Raw genomic sequence first — 24,081 nt, 5'->3', positions numbered from 1 at the left:
GTTGACAACTAAAATGGTATACGTAAACCTCATAGGCATGTAAGAGCATGAATATTAACAAGAGATTTTTCAATGTTTTTCCACTCACCCACTAAAACAGGAAAGGCAGGCATCTAAACTGCATTCCATCTGCAACAGATGTTGAACTAGACAGATAAAGTAGCAACCCATAAAAAAAAAGTAAGGAAAACGTACCTTACAACACTAGCTCTAGATGTACTACCTGCGTAGAGGTACAAGGACAAGAAGGCAGTAGTGCTCAAGCACACTTTAATGATGCTTTTCTTCTTTCCCCATAAATTATTTCTTATTTTCTCATAAAAACTGTGAAGAAACACCTCTCATTCCATTGAGTCCGAAAAGCAATAATTGTACAAATGCAAACGAGTAAGTATCTCAAGGAGATTATTTACTAGATTATCTAATGTAATGATTGTTTCTTACATGAACATGTAAATTTCACACTGTATCTTCCCACAGTCCTTATCTCACTGATTCATTTTTTACAAAGGGATGTACTCTGAACTTGTGGAGTCTATTCTCCTTTTCCTGTCTATTCACAATACTTCCCTCTTAAAACATTTGTATTCTCAGGCTCAGAAAGCGAAATATGACTTTCAAACAAGACAAACATACGCAGGTTGCCTGCTATTTCTGCCTGTGTCTTTCTGTCTGCCTATTCTAGAGGTTTATTCCTCACCCCATTAAAGTGAATGCAGATTTTTCTGTCACACAAAACATGGAATTTCTTACTCTTTTTGTTTTTAACCATGGCAGTTGTATGTAAAGCTGGGTAGAAAACAAGAATTCCACTTGGCAAAAAAAGTGAATTACATTTTGACATTTGTTTCTGATGAGGCACATTGGAATAAAACAAAATGAACAAAAGCATTCCAAGAACTTTTTAAAGTTTCTTGTAGAGGGAAAGCAGATGGAAGACAGAAGCCAGTGGCCTCCTTCCCTCATTAGTGTGCTCACCTGGCTTGCAGGAACAAAGCAGGCACAGGTCTTCACTATACTCCCTTGTGTCCTATCAAAACTCAGATCACCTGTGCCAGAGAATGAGCTTCTCTTAATATACTTTATAATGATTAAACCTACGCTAGGGTAGAGTCAAATGTAAATTTGTAAATAAAAGAAGGGTTTGGATTCAAGCACTGCCTGAGGTTCTCCATATTTTCTAAACTGTTAGCACACTTCCTTGTACATTCTTGGCTCATGTCAGCTGGCACACATGCAGATAAGACCTGGGCATCATTCAGGTCATGCATCAATGGTCATTTCCCATAAGCTGTTTTGACATGGCCCAAACTTTTGAGGGAGAAAAGAGTTTTGTCTTATAGGCGTGCGCTGACCCATCCCACATATCCCTAGGCCACAGAACAAGCCCTACCTTGTTTTGTTTCATAATGTAGATATAGCCAAAGATGCTGACTCTACAGACAGGTGCTTACAAATGTGAAGTGCTCAGTTAAACTCCAAGGAAGGGAAGTTGAAATATTCCTCCATGAACTTTTATATTTTTTTTTCCTATGAAGTTTAGGATTTGGTGATTCAGCATTTTCTAACAGTCTTTGCATCAAAATTCACAGCTCAATGAGCAAATAAATCACAATTAAATTAGAAATTCTAAATGCATTAAAATCACAACTGATTTGACCTGGTAGTAAACTTTATTTACATTATTAATAACTTATTTGTGGGCTCCTTCAAATTCTGTTCTTCTCATCTACTTTTCCAAACATACAGATGAGTTTTTTCTATTTTTTCACCTTGATGCATGTATCACGCTATCATACTGATTGCATGATGCATATTTTATCAGACATAAAAGAATAATAGCCATAAACACAGCATAAGTTCCAATATAAATATGCCTCTGGAAGTTACTAGTTTTTGACATTTCTGTAATGCTAACGACGAAGATTCCTATTTACTCATTTAAATTACATATACTTAACAGCATCCACATTCTGCTTCGATAATAATCTCTAATAATTTTACTTATTTAAATACTTGTGTCACTGAAATAAGTATGCACTCTAGCTCTTACATGTAACACCGCAATATACACAGTTGTCCCTTGTGTATCTGGTGATACTAGAACAATTAAAAGGGCATCAGGGGATAGTCTATCACATAGTTCATATGGCCAACAATATGAAAACAAGAATTATACGCCAAAGACAAAATATTTTTTTAAAAACAACCAATTAAGCAAAATAAAAGATTTAATCTATATTTGTTTGTAGCATGAAGCACACAATTCAGTTCCAGGCCAGTAATTTCAATCTGCTATCAGAAAAATATCCCTCCCAGCTGAGAGGAAGAGAAATTGCCAGCTATGATAAAATTCTGGAAATTATTCATACTGCTTGCTTTGTTTGGCAGCACAGACCTTGACATTACAGACGATCAAAGAACATCTTCTACCTCTGAAAAGAAAAGCTAATACAAGCCAAGAGAGACCCAAAATGCTTTATCAGTGCAGCCATTTGACCCCCCTGCTTCATATAATAAAAATCTTACTTCATGAGAAATAATATTTTGTTAAGGCTCTTTTTCATTATTTTTGCACTTAAAGAAACCTGAGGCTACAAATAAATTTGAGCTGTTAGTTTTCTCAAAACCAAAAAAGTTACAAGCTTTCTTTATTAAAATGCATGTTTCAGATGTAATAAGGTGAAATTTTTCTCTCTGTTCCCCTAATAAAGGCCTAATCTGCATGCCATAGCGCCTAAGAAAGTATGAAATTTCTGACACAAAGCATAGGAAATATCATGCTGATCTATTTCAATAATATATGAACATAAAATCCAAGTAATGATTCCACATATCCTATTGAAAAATTAAACAGTACATGATTACTTTGAATGTAGTTTGGAATGCAACTGGTAAGAATAAAAGATTAGTATACCTAAGAGGCAGAGACAGGGGGAAGGGGTTGTTCAAAGCTTTTCTTTGGTATCAGTGCTAAATAAAAATTTTACTTTACAAATTGTGAAATGAAAAATAATAAAAGTGTGTTACTTGGAAATACCATCTCTGAAAACTAAGATCTATATATTATGTACACAAATATGGATATGATATACACATACCTACAGTTCATAATACATGGTTAAGGAGTACAGAATACACTCCCTGTCCTTACAGGGTAAGAAAAACTACATTAACATGAATATTCAAGGTACGCAGAAATTTTGGTCTCGATTGCTGCTCTTCAACTATGGCAGTTTTTCCTGCCTCTTGATTCTTGTGGCCAGAGGTCAGCATGGAAGAAAAAAAGCACTGCTCATAGTAAGTAACAGGTTTAAGTTACTGCAGCTTACTGTTCTGTAAAAACCTGAGAGTGACAATAAATTCAACCAAAAAACATTAGCAAGAAATGCTGAAACAAGAAATATCTGTGACAGAAAGGCCAGTTTCCAGGATCACAATTATGTCACTTCAAAAAACTTCAAAAACTTCAAAATTCCTCATATTTTCATTTGTCAAAACACGGGAATTTTTTAGTTTACTAAAAAATAAACTATTTCCTGAAATGATGAAAGTTTTATGCTCTTTTGTCCATAAGAGCCAAAACATATTAAGCCCTTGCCAACTAAAAAGTTTTGTTAAACTCTGATTTTTATTTATTTTTTTTTAATGCAACCAGTCATTTAAAAACACAACAGCGGAAACAGCACGGTTTCTAACCTATCCCATGTTAGTGCTGATTTCCCAGACAGGACTGTTCCTGCTTACTCATTTCTAAGGGAGCATCACTCCTTATTCAGCAACTGCAGATGTTGGGCAAAGTTTGTTGTTTCTCCTGCTTCTAAAAAACCACAAGATACACATTCATTCTAGCCCATGTCAAGTAGAATTTCACAGAGAGTTTTCTGCAGAAATTTCTCAACTATTGGAGGAAGAAGAGATTCACCTTTAAGCTGTCTTGTATTTGAATTGTAACTGTTGTGGGAAGTTGCACTGAAGTATAGTGAAACAGCAGAAGGAGTAAAGTTTTGAAATTCTGGGACCCTGAAGTGACTACATCATGGTGGAGGAGTAAACCACCAGCATGAAAACTGGTTGCTCTTTCTCACCTAGGAGATTAGGTGCTCTTCTTCCCATCAGTTTCTGCATCTCTTTTACTGCACAAACTGTAAAGTAAAAGTCTAGCCTGGAGATAATGAAAACTTGAAAAATTTTAGCTAAGTCTGTATCAAAACAGAATCAAGCAGAAGAAAGTATATATGTTCTTGTCCACACTCCTGTTGAACATCTAGAATCTCATCGATGCTTATAAATACTTAAAGGTTGGGTGTCAGGAGGATGGGGCCAGGCTCTTTTCAGTGGTGCCCGCGGACAGGACAAGAGGTAATGGGCACAAACTCAAGCATAGAAAGTTCCACCTAAACATGAGGAGGAACTTCTTTACTTTGAGGGTGGAAGAGCACTGGAAGAGGCTGCCCAGAGAGGTGGTGGAGTCTCCAACTCTGGAGACATTCAAAACCCGCTTGGATGTGTTCCTGTGCAACCTGCTGTAGGTGACCCTGCTCTGGCAGGGGGGTTGGACTAGATGATCCCCAGAGGCCCCTTCCAACCCTACCATTCTGTGATTCTGTAATCATAGAATCATAGAACAGTTTGGGTTAGAAGGGACCTTAAACATCATCTAATTCTAACCCCCCTGCCATAGGAAGTCATAGTCTCAGCAAGACCACAAGCTAAACACCTCCCTCTCTTTTCCTACAATTATAGGAGGGTTCCTCCTAACAGGGTTGCAAGCATTTACTTTTCTGACCAGCAGTGCTTCTCTGTTGGATTGACTGTGTTTTCACCACATCACTGCAGAGTCAGCAAGGCCAGAAATTGTATGACATGAAAACAAGATGTAAGTCAAGTGCAAAACATTTTGTGGTATCTTCTGACTGGGTAGGGAAATGAGTGCTCTATGGGATTCCAAAGCTGAGGACTGTCAGAGATGGACTCGTATGACTGACACATGACCTCACTGATTGATCTCATATGATTAACACATTCCTCTGAACACGTTAAAAAAAAAATGTTATGCAGTTAGGCAGTTATGCAGTATTTTTGAGCTGAACGTAGTTTAAATGGAATCAGTATCTTGCTCTTTTGTTATGCCTCAAACTGAGAGTAAATTATTTTAAATGAAAATTCTCCACTCCACCCTGGATTCTAAAGTAGTTTGTTTTTTTTTCTTAAATGGCTAAATACTTCTGGAATATGTGTTTCCCAAATACACGTAACAGAACATAAAAACTCTTGTACCAAAAAAACCCAAAACCCAACCCAAACAACACTTAAGTCCTAAACATTCAAAGCTAGGACATGCCGGATTTACAAGCAATCGATGATTGCCTCCTTTTGCATTCACCCTATGCACTGAATGAGATTGTGATCCTGCGGAGAAAACTCTAAAAGGTACCCAAATAATCAGTGCCTGTATCCTAATGCATTAGCACAAGAAAAGGAGTTAACACTGCAGCTGTAAATCTCGCAATTTCTATCTTTAAATTACAGTCACTTATTTTGCAACTTAATATTCCTCAGACATTCTCTTTGGTTTTGCAGCCTCCCAGGTTGTGTTTCTTTCCTTTGTAAACCAAAGTTAGAGACAAGAGCACATTTTGGGAAGTGCTAACAGTTGTTCCTCCCCTGTTGTGAACCCTGAATAGAGTTTGAGGAGCTCCGAGCCCTCCGACTGCTACAGCCCCTGACCTGCCACCCATAGCTGGTAGGAAGCAGCTGTTCAATTTGCAGAGAAGGAACTCTTTGCAAAGCCAGACTGATGCAGGGAGTGATCAAGGAGACAAGGCTCCACAGTGCAAATGATATTGCTGTGTGGTGAGGGGAAAAAAAAATTACTATGGTCTACATTAACTTTGCAATTTCCAGACCTAAGCACTAACAAACATTTCAAGAAACTGCATGCTGTTACCTGTTCAACTTTGGCTGTGGTGTTCACAGTGATGTTTTCGGATGCACTGTCTTGAGATGGCTGCTTACACAAACCTTTAGTTGAATCTTTAAACATGGTGTCTTTCTCCAGCAAACTGTCTTGCTTGGCAATCGGTAAAGCCAGGGGATTGCTACAAAGAGAATCAATAATGCAGTTACACTCCTCCTGAAGATGTCAGACAGACAAAAGATTGCCAAATGTGGGTGGCACAAACACAGAACTAAGATTCAATTCAGGGCTGAGACATGAGTTCCTGGTCCAAGTACAAAAAAGAAATTGGTGAGAAATAAACTGTTCACATAGGTTGGTCTGTTCCCAAAGACACAGAGCAAAACACTTTGATTTAAAATTCACCTTTATGCATATCTTTTCTGAAGTAGAACTGAGCAAACCAAAAAGAATATGCATGAGTCTGCTTTTGACAGCACTAGGCTGGCAAATCAATAGCCAATTTGGAAGCGGAATTTAAAATACCCAATTAACCTACACAATACTGTTTTGAAAAATAGTATGTTTTACAATAACTCAATACAGATATTACCATTGCAGTTAAAATTAAATTCCATCACTTTTTAGCTTACTTTTAATCAGACAATATCCAAGATACATTTTATGACCAAAAGCTGCTTTGAATTTGTGATATGCTAAAAAAAACAAACAAGGAAACATCACAGTCTGAAATTACTGCAACGATACACAATATTCTTCATTCACGTGTAAGTTAAACCTATTTTACATACATGGAGCTGTTTTCCTTACTGATGCTTCAGATGACATCACACTTCTGAAAAAAACAATGGCAAAATCTTTGATGATTTTGGCAGGGTTGTACATCCAGAGGAATTAGCAAGGAATCAGCCCCAGTAGTTGAGAACACAAACATCTTAAAAAATAATCATCTGGGTTCTGACAGTGCAAATGAGACAACCTCATGGAGTGTACAGCAGCTGCTTGCCAAAACATGTGCATAAGTGCTTTGAATTGAGGAAATGTGGACTCAATGTGGGAATAGTGTATTCCACTATGGGATAAAGCCCAGATGCCAAACTAAGTTTAAAAAAATCCTGGCTATACTCTTAAATTATTTGAGTTTGAACACTGATTAAATAAAGCCAGGATTATATACACTGTTTACTCAAATGAAATGAAGGAGGATCCATAGATAACATTGATTTCAATTCAAGACAAGAACTGCTGTTGGAAACAAAACTGAAACACAGACAGTTTTAGAAAGGTACAGTCCTAAGCAGAGGCAAAGCACCTTCTAAGCAGAATTCATTGGAAAACAAGTCAAAGTAGTTTACCATTGGAAAAAAGATACATGAACAAAGCCTTTCTTTTGATGAAACCCTCAATCTGCAAACATTGAAAGAATTAGTTTCAACATTTTGTAATGAAATCTATGGTTCAGATTGTTTTGTTTCAGACATTTTAATGTAAAATGTCTAGCGGAACACTGGCGAAAATAAAAATTTCTATTTCCTGCTTTGATTTACCTAAGATAAATTTGTCATAAACTTGTTTACCAAATGTCACACAGACAAAAGATCCAAGAACCAACTGGTTTTGCCTGTTTTCTTGATTTGGACTGCAGAACAGAAAAGCCATTAGAGAACTACTTTTGTGAACTTGGCAATTAGATGTCATAGAATGAGAAATATCAGTTATTAGACAGTAGAAGAAATGAAATAGCTGTGACTCCCACAAGCACAAATGACTAATGCTAATGCACATTTTGCCCAGACTCAGAACTGAACAAAACATAATTAAATATAAAATTTGGTTTTGAGTAGTCTTTTGCTATTGGCCAAAACTGCTGAAATTCTGAATTGTTTTTAAGATTTAATGACAGGCAAAGAGAAGAAAGATTTAAAGAAAAGCATAAGCGAAATGAATTCAAATATTAAAAACTGAAGCACTGCCACTTATAACTTTTTATTATTCGTGTGATGTCTCTCTTAAAATGTGAAGATCCAGGATTTTTTTGATGTAGATTTGAACCTTACGCATTTAATCTCATGACTTCTGTGTTAAGTATACAACACACATTAGAAACACTTCTTAAAATTCAGCTATAAACTCCTCGCACAAATAAACTTTTCAGGTGTCACAAAAGAGAGACAGGTTTTAAATCACAGAAAAGTGTGAGCAAAAAAGCCTCTGCTTCTGTTTCCACAGATGCATTTTGAACTTAAAGAGGACAATAATGCCATGACTTAACAGGCTTGTTGCGTGTATTGTTGTACAGGAGAATAGCAAATAAATTATGTGTATTTGTGAGATCGTAATAGGACTTTATGTGATGGAAATGCTGACGTGTAATTCTTACTACGAAAAAAATGTGAATGAGTACAAGAAAGAAAAATGTATTAAAATTACTCCAACAACTCATTATAACTCAGGTTCAAAAAGATACTGTGAAAAATAAAACAAATTGAAATAAAATGTTTCCAGAAAACAGAGGCTTTTTAGGAAAATATTTCTATCAACATTCATATGTATTTCTATTAGTCTCAAGATGAAGTCAGGCAATGCCATTGAAAACTGAACTACAGGACAGCACAATAGAAGATTTTATGTTAATGTATGCAAGTGGATTAGCATGAACTGTCTTCTTTTATGAAAATTAATGGATAATTAATAGATAATTAACCACAAAGGGAGACTTAACCCAAAATAATATTGCATAATAGACAGGAAGGAGAGTTCTCTAGGATAATTTTATTTGAACAAGGTAGGACTGTTGCTACTGGCATGCCTAACTGGGAAAAATCTTGCATATTACATGGAAGCCTAGCCATTTTCATTTTTAGGTGTATAAGCCATCATACATGGCTTACACATCATATACGTGTATGTTGAGTTTTTTCTAGATAAACTGAGATGGTATTGTATAGCTTACTGTCCTCTGGCATGTCCTTGTTTATTAAGAAAAAAGAAATTATACAAAAACCTGGAAGCTGACAATCAAATAATTGGCAGTTTTATTATCAATATTTGAACCACCATGGCAGCTTATAACTCAGTAAACAGATGATATAAAAGGAATTATATCAAGGAGATTCTGCAATGACATTTTTGTGGGCTCTTTGAGCTTATAGCTTTTGTTGGAGAGAACTTCTGTTACTGTAAACCTTCCACAGGCAATGCTGAGATCCTCCAAACAACGTCTAAGCCAGTTAACATCTGTAAACAGCATAATCTCTGAAATTTCAGTCTAAAAAACTTGTCCCTGCTTCTCTCATAAGCAATGGTAGTTTTACTACACTACTGCCATCTCCTTTAATAGAAGGATGTTTGGGTCTACAGTACTAACCTCTAACAATTCTACTATGGCAACCCCAGATAATTTTACTGGCAATTATAACAAACTATTTTATTACTCATGGTCTATATTTATAGAATTAAGGTTGAAAAAAAGAGATGACAGATAAAAATACAAAAGATGATTTAGTAGATTTCCAAAACGAAAAAATTACTTGACACATCAAATCTCAAGAATCACAGAATGGTTGAGTTTGGAAGGGACCTGTAGAGGGCATCTTGTCTAACCCCCCCGCTCAAGAAGGGACACATAGAGCCAGTTGTCCAGGATCATGTCCCGGTGGGTGTTGAATACCTCCAAGGACACCCATACAGGATTCAGAGATTGACAAATTGGGTTCAAATGATAATCTGGACTCAGCACATCACTCTTTACAACAGAAACACTTACAGTTTATTGGAAATTGTGGGTAGATCATGGATGATCTCTTCATACGGCTCTTCTTGAGATAAAGTAGAAACAGCTAAAGGGTCTTTCATTTTTTCCTCCCAAACAATTTCAGCCTTCAGAAGCATTTCCTCAATAAACTCAGAAGCTGCAACATCTAAGACAGTGGAACACCAAGATATCAGATAAAGAAAACAGAGCAGAAAAGCTCCTTTAAATTCAAATCTCTAGATCAGATTAAGATTAAACATCCAGCTAGATAAAATGAAAATAATTACTCAGATATTGATCATAAAATAATACTTAAAGTTACTGAGAAAACAAAGGCAAAGGAAATTCAGTATATAATTAAGTTGTCATTTGTAAAATCTCAAAACCATTCTCACTGTGTAGTGAATTGAAGTATTATTCAATACATAGGACTTCAGGAAAAGCAACAAAACTGTTTTCAACTCTGTATTTTAATGAAAACTTGTACTGAAATCCTTTTGCAACCTTTTTACGTTTCTACAAACTAGATTTATATGTCTTGCACGTACAGAAGTGCTAAAATCTCTTGTGTTTGCAGACCAGAAACATTGTTAACTCAACTATGTTAAATACATACTAAATGCGATCAGCTAGATATACTGTTAGATGATCTCAGTTTGGTCCATAGCCTTTTATGCAAATACAAACTGGCACGTATCTAACCACAAACAACTTTCCTGAGGTTAAATGTCATGAAGTTCCCTGTGAGTGTATTTGTAGGTGGCACATTATATGAAGCATGACATATCTTAATTTATTATGCAAAGGAAGTTTCTCCTCATAATCTGACAGAAAGATTCTATTTTCTACATTCCTGGGTTCCTTCTTCATTTTATCCTAGGCATAGAATATGTGTTTTCTTCTCTCCAACACTGCTATCTGGCATTATTGCATTAGCCCACCTTTGATCACTGGGTTAGACCAGTGGATCTGAAGCCTCTTCCAGCCTAATATATTCTATAATTGTGTTATCTTTAGATAACACCTGTTTCAACTCCCTGTTTCTAGCTGGTCTAAGAAAGTGCCACCTTCTGTGGGAAACAACAGGTGTTACACCGGAAAACTGGATGGTGGATTTGTTTTCAGTCAACAGCTACAGAGATTCCAGTTCATGAGGCTATGTACTATCATCAGTTGAGACAGATAAACGAACTCAGTAAGAAGTCACTAAGGAAGTGTAAATGCAGCTAACACCAAGGCACTGGAAAACTTACAAGGAAGAAACATAATTAAAAATAAACAGGGAATGCAACAAGTGGAAAAACATTATATCATTTGATATGCCATCCTGCACGATCATGACTAGCAGTTCTTAGCAATATATGAAAGAACATATATATACACATCATACGTGTATGTATGTATATAAACTATATGTTTACACACATATATATATGTGTCTGTATCATAAAATCATAGGATCATAGAATGGTTTGGGTTGGAAGGGACCTTAAAGATCATCTAGTTGCAACCCCCTGCCATGGGCAGGGACACCTCCCACTAGACCAGGTTGCTCAAAGCCCCACCCAGCCTGGCCTTGAACGCTTCCAGGGATGGGGCATCCACAGCTTCTCTGGGGAACCTGTTCCAGTGCCTCACCACCCTCACAGGAAAGAATTGCTTCCTAATATCTCATCTAAATCTACCCTCTTTCAGCTTAAAGCCATTATCCCTCACCCTATCACTACATACCCTTGTAAAAAGTCCCTCCCCATCTTTCCTGTAGGTCCCCTTTAGGTATTGGCAGGCTGCTGTAAGGTCTCCCTGGAGCCTTCTCTTCTGCAGGCTGAACAACCCCAACTCTCTCATCCTGTCTTCACAGGAGAGGTGCTCCGGCCCTCTGATCATCTTTGTGGCCCTCCTCTGGACTTGCTCCAACAGGTCCATGTCCTTCTTATGTTGGTGACCTCAGGCCTGAACACAGTACTCCAGGTGGGGTCTCACAAGAGTAGAGAAGAGGGGCAGAATCATGTCCCTTGACCTGTTGGCCATGCTTCTTTTGATGCAGCCCAGGATATGGTTGGCTTTCTGGGCTACAAGTGCACATTGCCGGGTCATGTTTAGTTTCTCATCAGCCAACAACCCCAAGTCCTTCTCCTCAGGGCTGCTCTCAATCCATTGTCTGCTCAACCTGAATTTGAGTTTGGGATTGCCTCAGCCCACGTGCAAAAATCTTGCATTTGGCCTTGTCGAACTTCATGAGGTTCACATGGGCCCACCTGTCAAGCCTGTCCATTCCATCCGAGTCCCTCTGAATGGAATCCCTTCCCTCTCGTGTGTTGACCGCACCACACAGCTTGGTGTCGTCAGCAAACTTGCTGAGGGTGCACTCAATCCCACTGTCCGTGTTGCCGACAAAGATATTAAACAACACCAGTCCCAATACCAACCTCTGAGGAATATCACTCGTCACTGGTCTACACTTGGACATTGAGCCATTGACTGTAACCATGCAGACAATTCTTTATCCACCGAGTGGTCCATCCATCAAATTCATGTCTCTCCAATTTAGAGACACGGATGTCATGCAGGACAGTGTCAAATGCTTTGCACAAGTCTAAGCAGATGACATCAGTTGCTCTTCCCTTATCCACCAATATTGTAACCACATCACAGAGGGCCACTACATCTATCAGGCACAGTTTTCCCCTAGTGAACCCAGATTGGCTGTCACCGATCCTCTCCATATTTTAGTATAACTAAGAAATCAAGAAGAAAACAGTGTCACAGCAACTACTACATAAATAATACACAAGGATTTTCACCTACCTGAAGGCTTTTCATTATTGCAGTTAAGAAGATTGGGATTTGCCCAGTGCATCAAAAGCAGCTTCACAAGGTTGGTCTAAAATGGGTAAAAACAGTGGTGTTTGAAATGGCAGAAGTAGGACAGAAGCAGTATACCTGTCATTCAGTTTATTCATGCCTTCCTGCACTATCTGAAATCATATGATAAACCATAAAAAATACCTCCAAAACACCACCTTCTGCAGCTACTACACACATTGCTATAAATCACACAAGGCAAAAAAAATATAGTTCCTGTACAATTTCAGTGTACTCTCAGCATAACTGCACCCCCAAAGTCTCCCTTCATCCTTACACGTGTAAACAAATCTGCATCAGTATGGGAAAAAACCTAACACTCCATCACTACCTGTCATGACTTAGATCACAAATATTTCTTTATGCTTCACTAATTCAAGAACTGTGTACCATCACTGCCAAAGGGATATGACTCAGAGCCATCACGGTAGTAAATCTGTTCTCTGTCAGTAGTAGAAATTGGAGCATTTATTTTATGTTTACCAAATCCATTTAACACATTAGTAATGGTAGCAATTATAGTGTAGTAGAGTAGGGTAGAATATCATATAATGAAAAAATCTAAAACATATTTTTCAGTTCCTGTAAGACTGCTGCAAGCAACTGTTTTTAGCAAGCTCTTCTATTGCTGCACCAAAGTCTCTAGAGATAGTTCCCCATCAAAGGCTGTAGTATGTCTACCCTGATAAATTGGTTGGTTAGAAAGGGGTAAGAAAGTGAATAAGGGGCAAAAAATACATTTAGAATGTGAATATAGAGCTCAAGTAAATGAGAGAACTGTTTGCACTTTTGGATACATGCTAAAACAAATAGAATTTATAATGTAAATTTAACCAACAGGGGAGGCCAGGATGAGCACAGGGGAAAAAAAGCAGTGCAGAAAAGAAAGGATTCTTCCGAGCAGAAGAGAGCTACAGATAAATGGGACCTGAATTGGAAGGCACCTAAGGGAAAGGATAGTAATTTGGCAATAAAATAAACAATAAATAAATAAATAAATAAATAAATAAAGGCTAAAAAGGAAGGAAATCAGTGCAATAAAAATAATGAAATTCAATATGGATTCAGTACACAGGAGGCAACTTACTACAAAATACCATGATAAGGAAGAATCAATTAAATGCAAAAAAAAAAAAAAACCCCAAACTTCTAATCACAGAAAAACAGGAAAATATTGTGGCAAATTTCCATACAAATAAAAAGATCTTGCTATCCTCAGCTTTCTAATGCTGACTTTCCATTCTAACAGTAACAGCAAAAAATTCAGCAAACTGTGGAAGCATGGAGGAAGCCATAACAGCTTTATTGCCCAATTCAATTAGCCCTGATTTCAACTGAGAACCCTCAACACATACATCTATGTTTTTCATTATGAAAAAATGGAGAATGCTTAGTTATTGAGCTGACTAAATCATCAGCAGTTGCATAATCTCCTTAACAGCCATTCTGAAAAGTGGTAGTGATTCTATCAAAGGAGGGGGTGTTTAAATGCACTTTCAGTTTAGGAACAAAACACAGCTTTTTGAGTTACCAAAGTTCTGGATTTATGCCACAAGAAGTCCCTTCCATGCTGCAATGTCAATGCTTCCTGCTGAAAAAGAAATGACTCCTGCTGGAAATCCTTGATGAGCATCACCAAGACTAAGGTATTCAGGTCACTGCTAATTTCAATTACCTGCTTGTGGGTACACGGAACTGTCTGTGTTAGTTTTAACCTCATTCACTTATGTTTTAGAAGGAGTATTTTAAAATCTAACTGCCAGATCATCAGAACTGTGCCTAACAGTAGAAATATTTGTAGAATAATTATAGAAAATTACTACTATCCAAAGCTGTTTCAATGCAGAATTACAAATGCAGTAGGTATGACTATTTTAAGAGAAATTGCAATATCTAATGAAATATGGTAGACCCTAAGAATAAAATGACAATATATATTTTGATTCTTATTTTCCAGTGTTGTCTTTGCCAATTCATACAAACAAAAAATCCAGAAGCTTTTTCATCAAGCCAGAAGCTGCTTGCCCTCATTTTCAAATGCCTTCATAGACCCTTCATGCTTTACCATTCCCAGTCATTCAGCATTCAGACTCCAGTTCCCACCTCGCATCAGTCTCTGATACTTTTTCAAATACCCATTTCTGTGCCTTTTCTAGGCTGCACCTTGTACTAGTAAGGAAGTCTTCAAAATAGTTGCAAAACTGCATTGTAAACCTCCATTTACAGTTTGCTCTGATGTGATACTTTCCAAACAGAAAAACAGGTAAGGCGCTGCCATGCCACCATGCAGGTGGATTGAAAAATGGCTCAATGGCTGGGGCAGAGGATGGTGATCAGTGGCAAGAAATCTAGGTGGAGGTCAGTAACCAGTGGTGTACCCAAGGGATCAGTATCAGATCCAATCCTGTTCAACATCTTCAAGAATGATCCGGATGATGGGGCACAGTGCACCCTCAGCGAGTTTGCGGATGACACCAAACTGGGAGGAGTGGCTGATATGCCAGAGGGTTGTGCTACCACACAAAGGAACCTTGACAGGCTGGAGAAGTGGGCTGACAGGAACCTCATGAAGTTCAACAAGAAGTGCAAAGTCCTGCACCTGGGGAGGAACAACTCCAGACACCTGTACATGCTGGGGGCTGCCTGGAAGGAAAGGAGCTTTGCAAAAAAGGACCTGGGTGTTCTGGTAGATGCCAAGTTGAACATGAGCCAGCAACGTGCTTTGCCACAAAGAAGGTCAATAGTATCCTGAGATGCAATAGGAGGAGAGATGCCAGCAGGTCAAGAGAGGAGATCTAAATGCTGGTGAGGCCACATCTGTGGTATCATGCAGAGTTCTGGGCTCCTCAGTACAAAAGAGACATGGATCCACTGGAGAGCAAAAGGCCACTAAGATGATTAAGGGGCTGGAGCACCTCAAATATGAGGAAAGGCTGAGAGAGCTGGGATTCTTCAACCTGGAGAAGAGAATGCTCAGGGGAATCTCATCCATGTGTGTAAATACCTGAAGGGAGGGTGCAAAGAAGACAGAGCCAGGCTCTTTTCAGTGGTACCCAGTAACAGGACCAGAGGCAATGGGCACAAGCTGAAACACAGGATGTTCCATTGGATCAGGAAACACTCTTATAAAGTGAGGGTGACCTAGCACTGGCACAGGTTGCCCAGTGAGGTTTTGGATTCTCCATCCTTGGAGACATTCAAAAGCCATTTGGACATGATCCTGGGCAGCCTGCTTTAGGGGGGCCTGCGTGCCCAGGGGAGCTGGACTAGATGACCTCCAGAGATCCCTTCAAACCTCAAACATTCTGTGATTCTGTGTAATGTGGAAAAAGGTCACCTATGGCTTTTACAAAAAAGACCACTTTTTCTCCATCAGAATCAATCAAGACAGAATGCATGATCAGATGTGCAGGCAGACCACCACAATTACACTAAAAGAGCTATGGGTTTTTTTCCAAAATAGCAAGTGGGAAAAAAAGCAGCCTGCCTACAGTGAACCTGAGTGTTAGTCCTCAGAGAAAATATTACAAAGAAATGAAGTGCAATTCACATTAACAGGAACAACACTTATGATCTAAGGTGCTAGAAAAACATGCATAGATGAACAGACAAAACACTGACTGGACATGGCTGCATGGCAGCACTAGAGTTGAACTGTTCTTTAAACCTAATGAAATACGTAGTGCAACAATGAAAATGGAAAGCTACAAGGGAAAAAAAAAAGCAGAATAAATAAATTTACTGCAATAGGCACATTATAAAGCCTTCAAATACAATTTCCCCCTGCCAAAAAATGGGCCAAGTTTTACCACACATTAAATGTTACCTAAGAAAGCCCAATGCTCAGTTTCATAAACCACAGGCTTAGGAGTACCAGTGTTGGCCAGCTGACAGACCGTGAGGCTTGTTGCCAGAGATAAGTAACTGCAGTGACAGGGTAGGAAATATGGGGCATGAATGAGTGATAGAGATTCATCAAAAATCTCCCTACGCATCTGAGGCTGCAAAAGCAGCTCCAACCCCTCTCAAGTCATGTTAGTTTTACTGCTAGTGAATTAGCTGGTGGGCAGAATCAGTGCTCCCGAAAAGTGCCTTCCCCTCCTGTAGGGTCAGATATTTTCCTCTGAATGCTGCGCTGAATGCTAGATCTGTGCCAGCAACTGCAAAGGATAAGCTGCTGGCTCTGGCTGAGCTTTGAACTCTTGAGTTGTTATCCAAGTCACAGTGCCGCTATCTCAAATCATTTATTCCTTTTTCTTTACCATTGGAGAGATACCTGCTTAAGTTGTAAATTCAGAAATCTGGAGGTTTTATGCAAATGTCCTGATGCGCTACTTTGCACCACAATGAATATGCATCATGCAATTTGCACATACTCCCAGCAGTAAATTCCTTCAGTCCTCCACTTTTCTTCCCTGTCAAAATCAACATTTCTCCATTCCTCTCTTTCTGTTTCAAAGCTGCACATTTCCGACCATCCGAAGTGACCTGGTTCACCATCCATCTTTTATTCACACACCCCCATCCTTTCTTAATCCTAAGGCCCTTCTTTCTCTGCTGTGAGATTTTCAGCTCCTTACATGTACCTCCCCAACTTGTTTTCTTCTACCTTTTTATTGGTGCTCTTCTCCCTTTTTTGGGGCAATGTTATTTCACAGAAACATAGAATCATAGAATGGTTTGGGTTGGAAGGGACCTTAAAGATCATCTAGTTCCACCCCCCTGCCCTGGGCAGGGACACCTCCCACTAGACCAGGCTGCTCAAAGCCCCATCTAGCCTGGCCTTCAACACTTCCAGGGATGGGGCATCCACAGCTTCTCTGGGCAACCTGTTCCAGTGTCTTACCACCTTCACAGGAAAGAATTTCTTCCTAATATCTAATCTAAATCTCCCCTCTTTCAGTTTAAAACTGTTACCCCTCATCTTATTGCTACACTCCCTGGTAAAGAGTCCCTCCCAATCTCTCCTGTAGGCCCCCTTTATGTATTGGCAGGCTGCTGTAAGGTCTCTGTGGGGCCTTCTCTTCTCCAGGCTGAACAACCCCAACTCTCTCAGCCTGTCCTCACAGGAGAGGTGCTCCAGTCCTCTGATCATCTTTGTGGCCCTCCTCTGGACCCATTACAATAAGTCCATGTCCTTCCTGTGCTGAGGACTCCAAAGCTGGACACAGTTCTCCATGTGGGGTCCCATGAGTGCAGAGTAGAGGGGCGGAATCACCTTCACGTGGATGAGGATTAGGCAGGGGATGAATTCCATGGGCTGAGAATATTCCTATGTCTGTTTAGAAAGTTGTCAAAACTTAGACAAGTTTCAAACTGAAAAACTCATAGCCACCAGATGCTTACAAAACAGTTTTTAGATTATAATGGATAAATCAAAGAACCCACCTTTGTTAGTATGGTCCATTGTAGGCCTAAATGTTAGTCTAACCAGTAGGAATGACTGTTTTTAAACATCCGCTTGGATGTTTTGTTTAAACATCCATTTGGATGTTTAAAAGATTTGCAATAAGAACACATAAATCAGGGAAGTAGTTTCAATTTTTATTACTATTATTATTATCATTACTAAGATTCTGTCATAGAAGTGCTGTAACTTCATGCTAGCCATATATTCAGCAGATGGAATAAATAAGATCAGATAAGTCATCGAGTGAAAAACTGCTTAGAATAGCACTGGAGACACATATTTAACTAATGGAATGAGGTGATAATCAGCACTTCACTAAGCATCGAGGACATTAAGAAGAAAAGTGCAGGTTAGCGACCTGTATTCACTTAAGCTACTGTGGAATGAAACAAACAAAAGTAAATCCCAAAACAAAGACTCCCAACATTTAGGAGTAAGGTAATTATTAAACTATTAGAGTTACTGTGAATTCACTTCTGAAGATCATATATTTGTTCCCCAAGACTGAGTGTCCCTTAAAACCAAAGTCTCATATGTAAACCTCTAAATAAGAGCAATATCATTCAGAAGGTAAACAGTGTTTTCTTTGTGATTGCAGATCTGATCCATAGTACTGCTCTAGACACAGGAAATGATGTCTGAAACTCATTACGGATCTCCCTTCTTAATACAATATAAATGAGGCAGATATTTTTTCTATTTGCAGAAAAAAGGGGACCATAACCACCTGTGGTCAGCAAAGTGGAACGGATTAGAAAAAGTAGGTTGCGGGAATAAAACTAGCAGCAGGGTAGAAAGAGTGGAGGGGAAAAAATAGAACAGAGCATGGATAAAATGATGGGCTTTGGAACTAACAGCATGAAATAAATGAAGTAAAGGGGAAGAAGAGAGATGTGGCAAGGAGCCAGGATGCAGGTAGAGACAGAGTAAGCAGAAAAAGAAAACCAAGGAAGAAAGTGACATGGTGACGAAAAAACACTGAGATTGGACAAGGAAGATTAGGACTGTCCGCACGTGGGAAAAAGGAATAGGTATAACAGAAGGGCAGGAAGGTTGGCATGAAGCCAAAGCAGAGAAAAGAGAAAGCCTGGCTGAGAACCAGGGAGAGGAGGAGGGACAGAAACTGGCTGTGCAAGGAAATTAGGATTAGAATAAAACACGTATGGAAAGGACATGATGCCAGGCAAATGAATGGGACAATAAAGCAACAGCGTAAAGACAAGAATGGAACAGATTGGAGGCAATGGGACAAATAAGGTTACATGTGGGAGGAATGAACTGTAAAGATTCTGTTCATACACAGACCTTGGAATGGAACCCAGGTTCCCTAAGTGTCACCACTACCTTTCTGCAGTCAGCATGTTTAACCTATATGGGCTAAGAGTATTCCTTTTAAACCTCTGGAATACTTCAAGTAAAGAAGGACAAGCTAATACTGTTTTCAGCTATCTGAGCAAGTGACAAAGGTTACTTAAAAGGTTTTCTATGGTTGAAATAAAGACTTCAGCAGTCTTTACTTCAAGACTGATAACCTACATTTCTGTTTTTCAGTCCACTGGGAAATTAAGAGAAAAAAATAAAATAAATTGTGGAACAATATTATGTGATCTTGTGATTAAAGATGCTTGTAAGCTATGTTCCTACAGGTTCTATATCAATACTACAGAGAGGATCATAGATCTGGCACTTCTCAAAGTTTGTACCTGAACAGTTGTATTAGACTTCTTTTTCATATACACCTCTTGTATATAAGAGAAAGTTACTATAGGTGGTATTTCAAGGAAAATGAAATTTATATTGATCACTGAGATCCTGCAATAACCAAGTATTTCAGCTTTAAAAACATACATGTAATCACTGAGAATTCTATAATAATTTTGTAAATTGAGGTTACCCCCAGTCTGTATATGAAGCTCAAACTTGTAAATCTATTTTCTTATAATTTGTTATTGTGTGAATCTAGCTTTTCTTGCCTTAGTGTTCTGTACCCACAATTAGTATTTGAATCATTTATAGAAACCTTCTGAATATATTGAGATTGAAAGAAAGATATCACAGGCAGAAATCCCAAAGTGGTCTCTCTGCTTGAGGAAAATGAGTGTAATTTGATCTGAAGGGAAATGGTGCTCATGCACCTGAGTACAATCACACATGCCAAAGACGAACAAAAAGACTAAAGAAAAGAGGGTGAGATATGTCTGGATAAAACATTCTCTAGAGGATTTTCTGACCATAAATGAAAGATTCCAACTGCTTGTCAGGGAAAATATGTATTCCCTGAGTGACTACACTCGATTCTTTTTGAAATACTGAATAAGCAGCCCCTTCTTTAGGCTCTTCTCATTGAAAACATTTGTAGAATATGTTTGCAGAAGTCCAGAAACTGCATTCAATGGCCAAACTTGAATGAGATTAAATATCACTTCCTACAATGAGTTCAGATATCCCATCTACATTGAATCGTATTCTAATGATGGATGTGGATCTTACTTCTATTTTGAGGTTAATATGCATTTGAAGAAAAGAAAATGAAACTACAGTTCATAGTTGAGTCAAATGACTAATCTGTTTTGGTAATGATGAGCAAATTAAATCACATAGCAAGAAGGTGTGTTCTCTCAGACTTCCACAAGCAACACAGAGTCCCTTCTATGATCGGAAAGAAATGCTGTGTTTCAATGAATTAACTAGACAGAGGGGTACAATTCAGTCCAGACAAACAAGCCAAACAAATGTGTGTTAAGGGAGAATATACTGACAGAATGGCAATTTCACACATAAATTTTAAAAATTACATAAGATGTATATAACATGCTAAGAAACACGAGGTAGGCATTCTGAACTCTCTAAACAAATTCAATTTATTTGGGATATTTCCAATGTATTGATGTGAAGAAACGCTTGCTACTGCAGGAGTTACTCTTGGAGAGGTACAGTCAGCAGTTTAATGATTCTCTTATCCTTTTTTCTGACATCATGAAACTGTTAAACCTCAAAGCCAGAGGCTAAATCTGTCTCACTAAGTAAGAGAGTGCAATGGAGCAAGCTTAAGTATCCCTTATAATCCACACTGCTTAAGTGTTAGCTCTGCCCCCGACTCTACTTTGGACCACTCCAACCAGCTCTCTACAAACAAGACTAATCTCCTATAAAGGAAACTAGCTCTAAACAATATGAATGTGAGCCAGACTGTTGCCTGGCTTAATCCCTAGCCTTCTTTTATTTAGTAATTTAACAGTTTAGACACAGGCAGCATCCCCCAAGGATGAAATTTTGGGAGAGGTAGTGTTTAAGCTACTGGGGAGTCAGCTCTGACCTGCATGCCTACGATAGCTGGTTTGAAAGGTGACATTTCTGTGATAAACAACAAAGAAACAGCTTGTGCCTGGGAAATGTGCCAAAGTACCCAAGGCAAACGTCAGAGCTGCAGCCTATTCCCACCACAGGGAGAGAGCGTGTGTGCTCTCCTGATCACAGCAGCCTGGAAGATGTCCAACAGGGACAGCACTACCAATGCCAGATTACTAGCTGTTCACAAAGTGATTGCCGTGCTAAATTCAAATTAGGGGGCCAGCCTGAGAAATACAAGACACCCTTCTGCAGTTGGTATCAGTGCCAGCACAGGCAGTGTTGTACCTAAGCGACAATGTGTGCCCCACTCCGGTGTGCACAGGCAGCAGACACATGCACCAGCACTCCCCATGCTGTACATGAATGAGACAAGGGAGTTCAAACCGCCATCAATAGCAGTGTTAATAATGTATATGTCCAAAAGGCCCTGTTAAATTTATGTAGGCAACCTTGGCATATTCTAATTTCTTGAGGCTTGTTTTGCTGCCCTCATAATCTTATTTTGAAGAGCTTTTTGTGTGTCACTGATGCAGATTTGCACGTGTGTCGAAGAGGTTATGATATTCCATCATTTTATTAAGGTAAAATTATTAAGGTAAACAACTCTGACCTTAATACCTCAATAATATCTAATTTTGGTATAATGTTAGAATCTCAATGTGCATTAAAAATAAAAACTTGCTTTTAGCCGTAATAGTTACGGGGGTGAAAATGACAGTAGTCCTAGAAATTCAGAATAACCTTCCTTAAGAATATGCCTATTTTTTAACGCTATTACCATTATTTTTTAATGTTTGCAGCTGATAGTATTTCAGTTAATAGGCTGTTGCACTCATTGGTAACCTAATCTGTTCCCGCAAAGCAGAGCCTCATGTTACGGAGAGACTGACTTTTAGGCAGTAGCCTCAGTTGCCTTATTCTGTACTCAGTAGTGTCCTGTACTCAAACTCACTAGTAATATCCTGTACTCCTATGCAAGAAAGATGTTCTACTCTGGATCTACACACTCTGGCACTAATAGGACAATTCATTTATCATTTATCCATGCTCTTTTTCAATATTTGGACTAATATCGGTATAGCATATTTTAGAATGGTAAATTTATCCATGAGACTGCTTTTCTTTACAAATATATGTAAAGACCAGTACAGATTATCTTTTTTAACATCGGATAATACATACTGGCTCTTAAAACTCTTAGTTATTCCCTGTTTGGAAACAATGCAACAACTTACTGCTATGTTTTGCTTTTGATAAGATAGGTATGGTTGTAATTATTTAACTCTACTCCCTCTGTGAAGCATTACACTGTCTAAGAGTATGTAAGGCATCAATTCCATGTGTCCCTTCATGATGACTGGGGAGACCCAGCACATCCAGTGGGCAGCTGACACATCCTTTGGCCCCTTTGCCCCACACTTTGGTCTGGATTCCTCCTGTAAAATTTTAAAATGTTCAAGTTAGGCTTCTAACATATGCTAGGTGCCCGTAACTTCTATCGTCAGGGAGGGTCAGACCTCTAAGTAATGATTCATCCCACCTACTTTATATGCACCTCCTCGGTTTGTCTGAATTGCACTCTAGAGGTGATTCTTCGCATAAGACAAGACAAAGCTTTGACTTTGTACTTAAGAATCCCATCCTAAATAAAACTGGTTTTGCCATTATCGAGGCATCTCTACAAGCCAGGTTTTGATTATACGGTGTGAGTGTGACGTCTTTCACATGCTTAGCTCACTCAGGATAATGTATCTTTGCTCCAATGATTTCTCATATAATTTACTGTGAAAGTAGGAGCAATAAGCTTTTTGCAATCCACCTACTTACATTGTGTATTAATTTACAACTTGAGATTTGTGACAGGAAGCTTGCAGCACCTTTATTCTTTACTCGCTTCCTCTTGTACAAATGCAAATTAAATTTTCTCACCATAAATTTTAAACTTCAGTGGATTCTTCTTTTTTTTTTTCCATGTAAAGTAAATTAGTACCATCTCTATTATTGTTATGGTCTTACAAATAGCGAAATACGAGTTTGTGTTTTTTTAATTTTGTTTATTTTGTGTTGATTTTCATTTTTTGTATTTTATGTATTTGCAAACATAAAACTGTATATACATAGTGTTCAGGTCCTTCAACTGAGTCTGGATGTCACTCTAAAACAGTGTAACAATTTCTTCAAAAGAATATCAACATTCAAATTTTTTCATAAGGTCATAGGCAAATTGTATGTATGTAAGGTCTATAACATAAAATAGTTCAAAAACTAAACATGTAATTTGTATAACTAATTCAATTGCATTTTATTAAGGTAAGTAGCTAATCCAGATGAAAAATATATCTGAATTATTATGAATTTTGTAGATATTTTATAAACAGAAAAAACTATCAGTCCTTATGACTCATGGAATATAATATTAATTATATATTGGATGGGGTTTGGCTGCAGGTCTAGCAGCAGTGCTAATGAACAAGTAAACATCAGTGGTTTAGAAAAGGTTTTTTGAAACTTCTGTAACCAGTCATTAAAGGATCATTGCTTACTAGACAAGCTACGAGACAAGAAAAGGCTATTTTTCTGTTCAGATACATTCCTGGAAGGAAAAAAAAAACAAACCAACTCTGAAGAATTGAAAATAACATCACACGAAAACCAAATAGATTTTTTACAGTCTTCTACTAGGACATACAGAATTATCACTATAGCAAGCTCTTCAAGTGAGATGTTAAAAAAAAAAACCTGCTACAAATATGTGTTAGAAGAGGGTGAAACCATAAGGGA

At 38.3% G+C, this 24,081-nt stretch overlaps 1 protein-coding gene across 5 annotated transcripts in view; it reads right to left on the bottom strand.

The window, feature by feature from the left end:
• The window catches only part of MYO16 (myosin XVI), a 406,659-nt gene that overhangs the window by 198,363 nt on the left and 184,215 nt on the right, over window positions 1–24,081 (bottom strand). For all 5 annotated transcript variants that reach the window (XM_063337500.1, XM_063337484.1, XM_063337493.1 and 2 more), the window contains exons 8-10: window positions 12,483–12,558; window positions 9,687–9,840; window positions 5,951–6,101 (exon numbers count right to left, since the gene is read on the bottom strand). In XM_063337500.1, the coding sequence (XP_063193570.1) occupies window positions 5,951–6,101; window positions 9,687–9,840; window positions 12,483–12,558 (381 nt within the window). The remainder of the gene's footprint in view (window positions 1–5,950; window positions 6,102–9,686; window positions 9,841–12,482; window positions 12,559–24,081) is intronic.

Source organism: Chroicocephalus ridibundus, chromosome 1, assembly GCF_963924245.1.
Source record: "Chroicocephalus ridibundus chromosome 1, bChrRid1.1, whole genome shotgun sequence".
In the NCBI taxonomy this organism is placed as follows: domain Eukaryota; kingdom Metazoa; phylum Chordata; class Aves; order Charadriiformes; family Laridae; genus Chroicocephalus; species Chroicocephalus ridibundus.
Note: the sequence above shows the minus strand (reverse complement) of the source record. Positions and strands in the feature narration are given on the sequence as shown.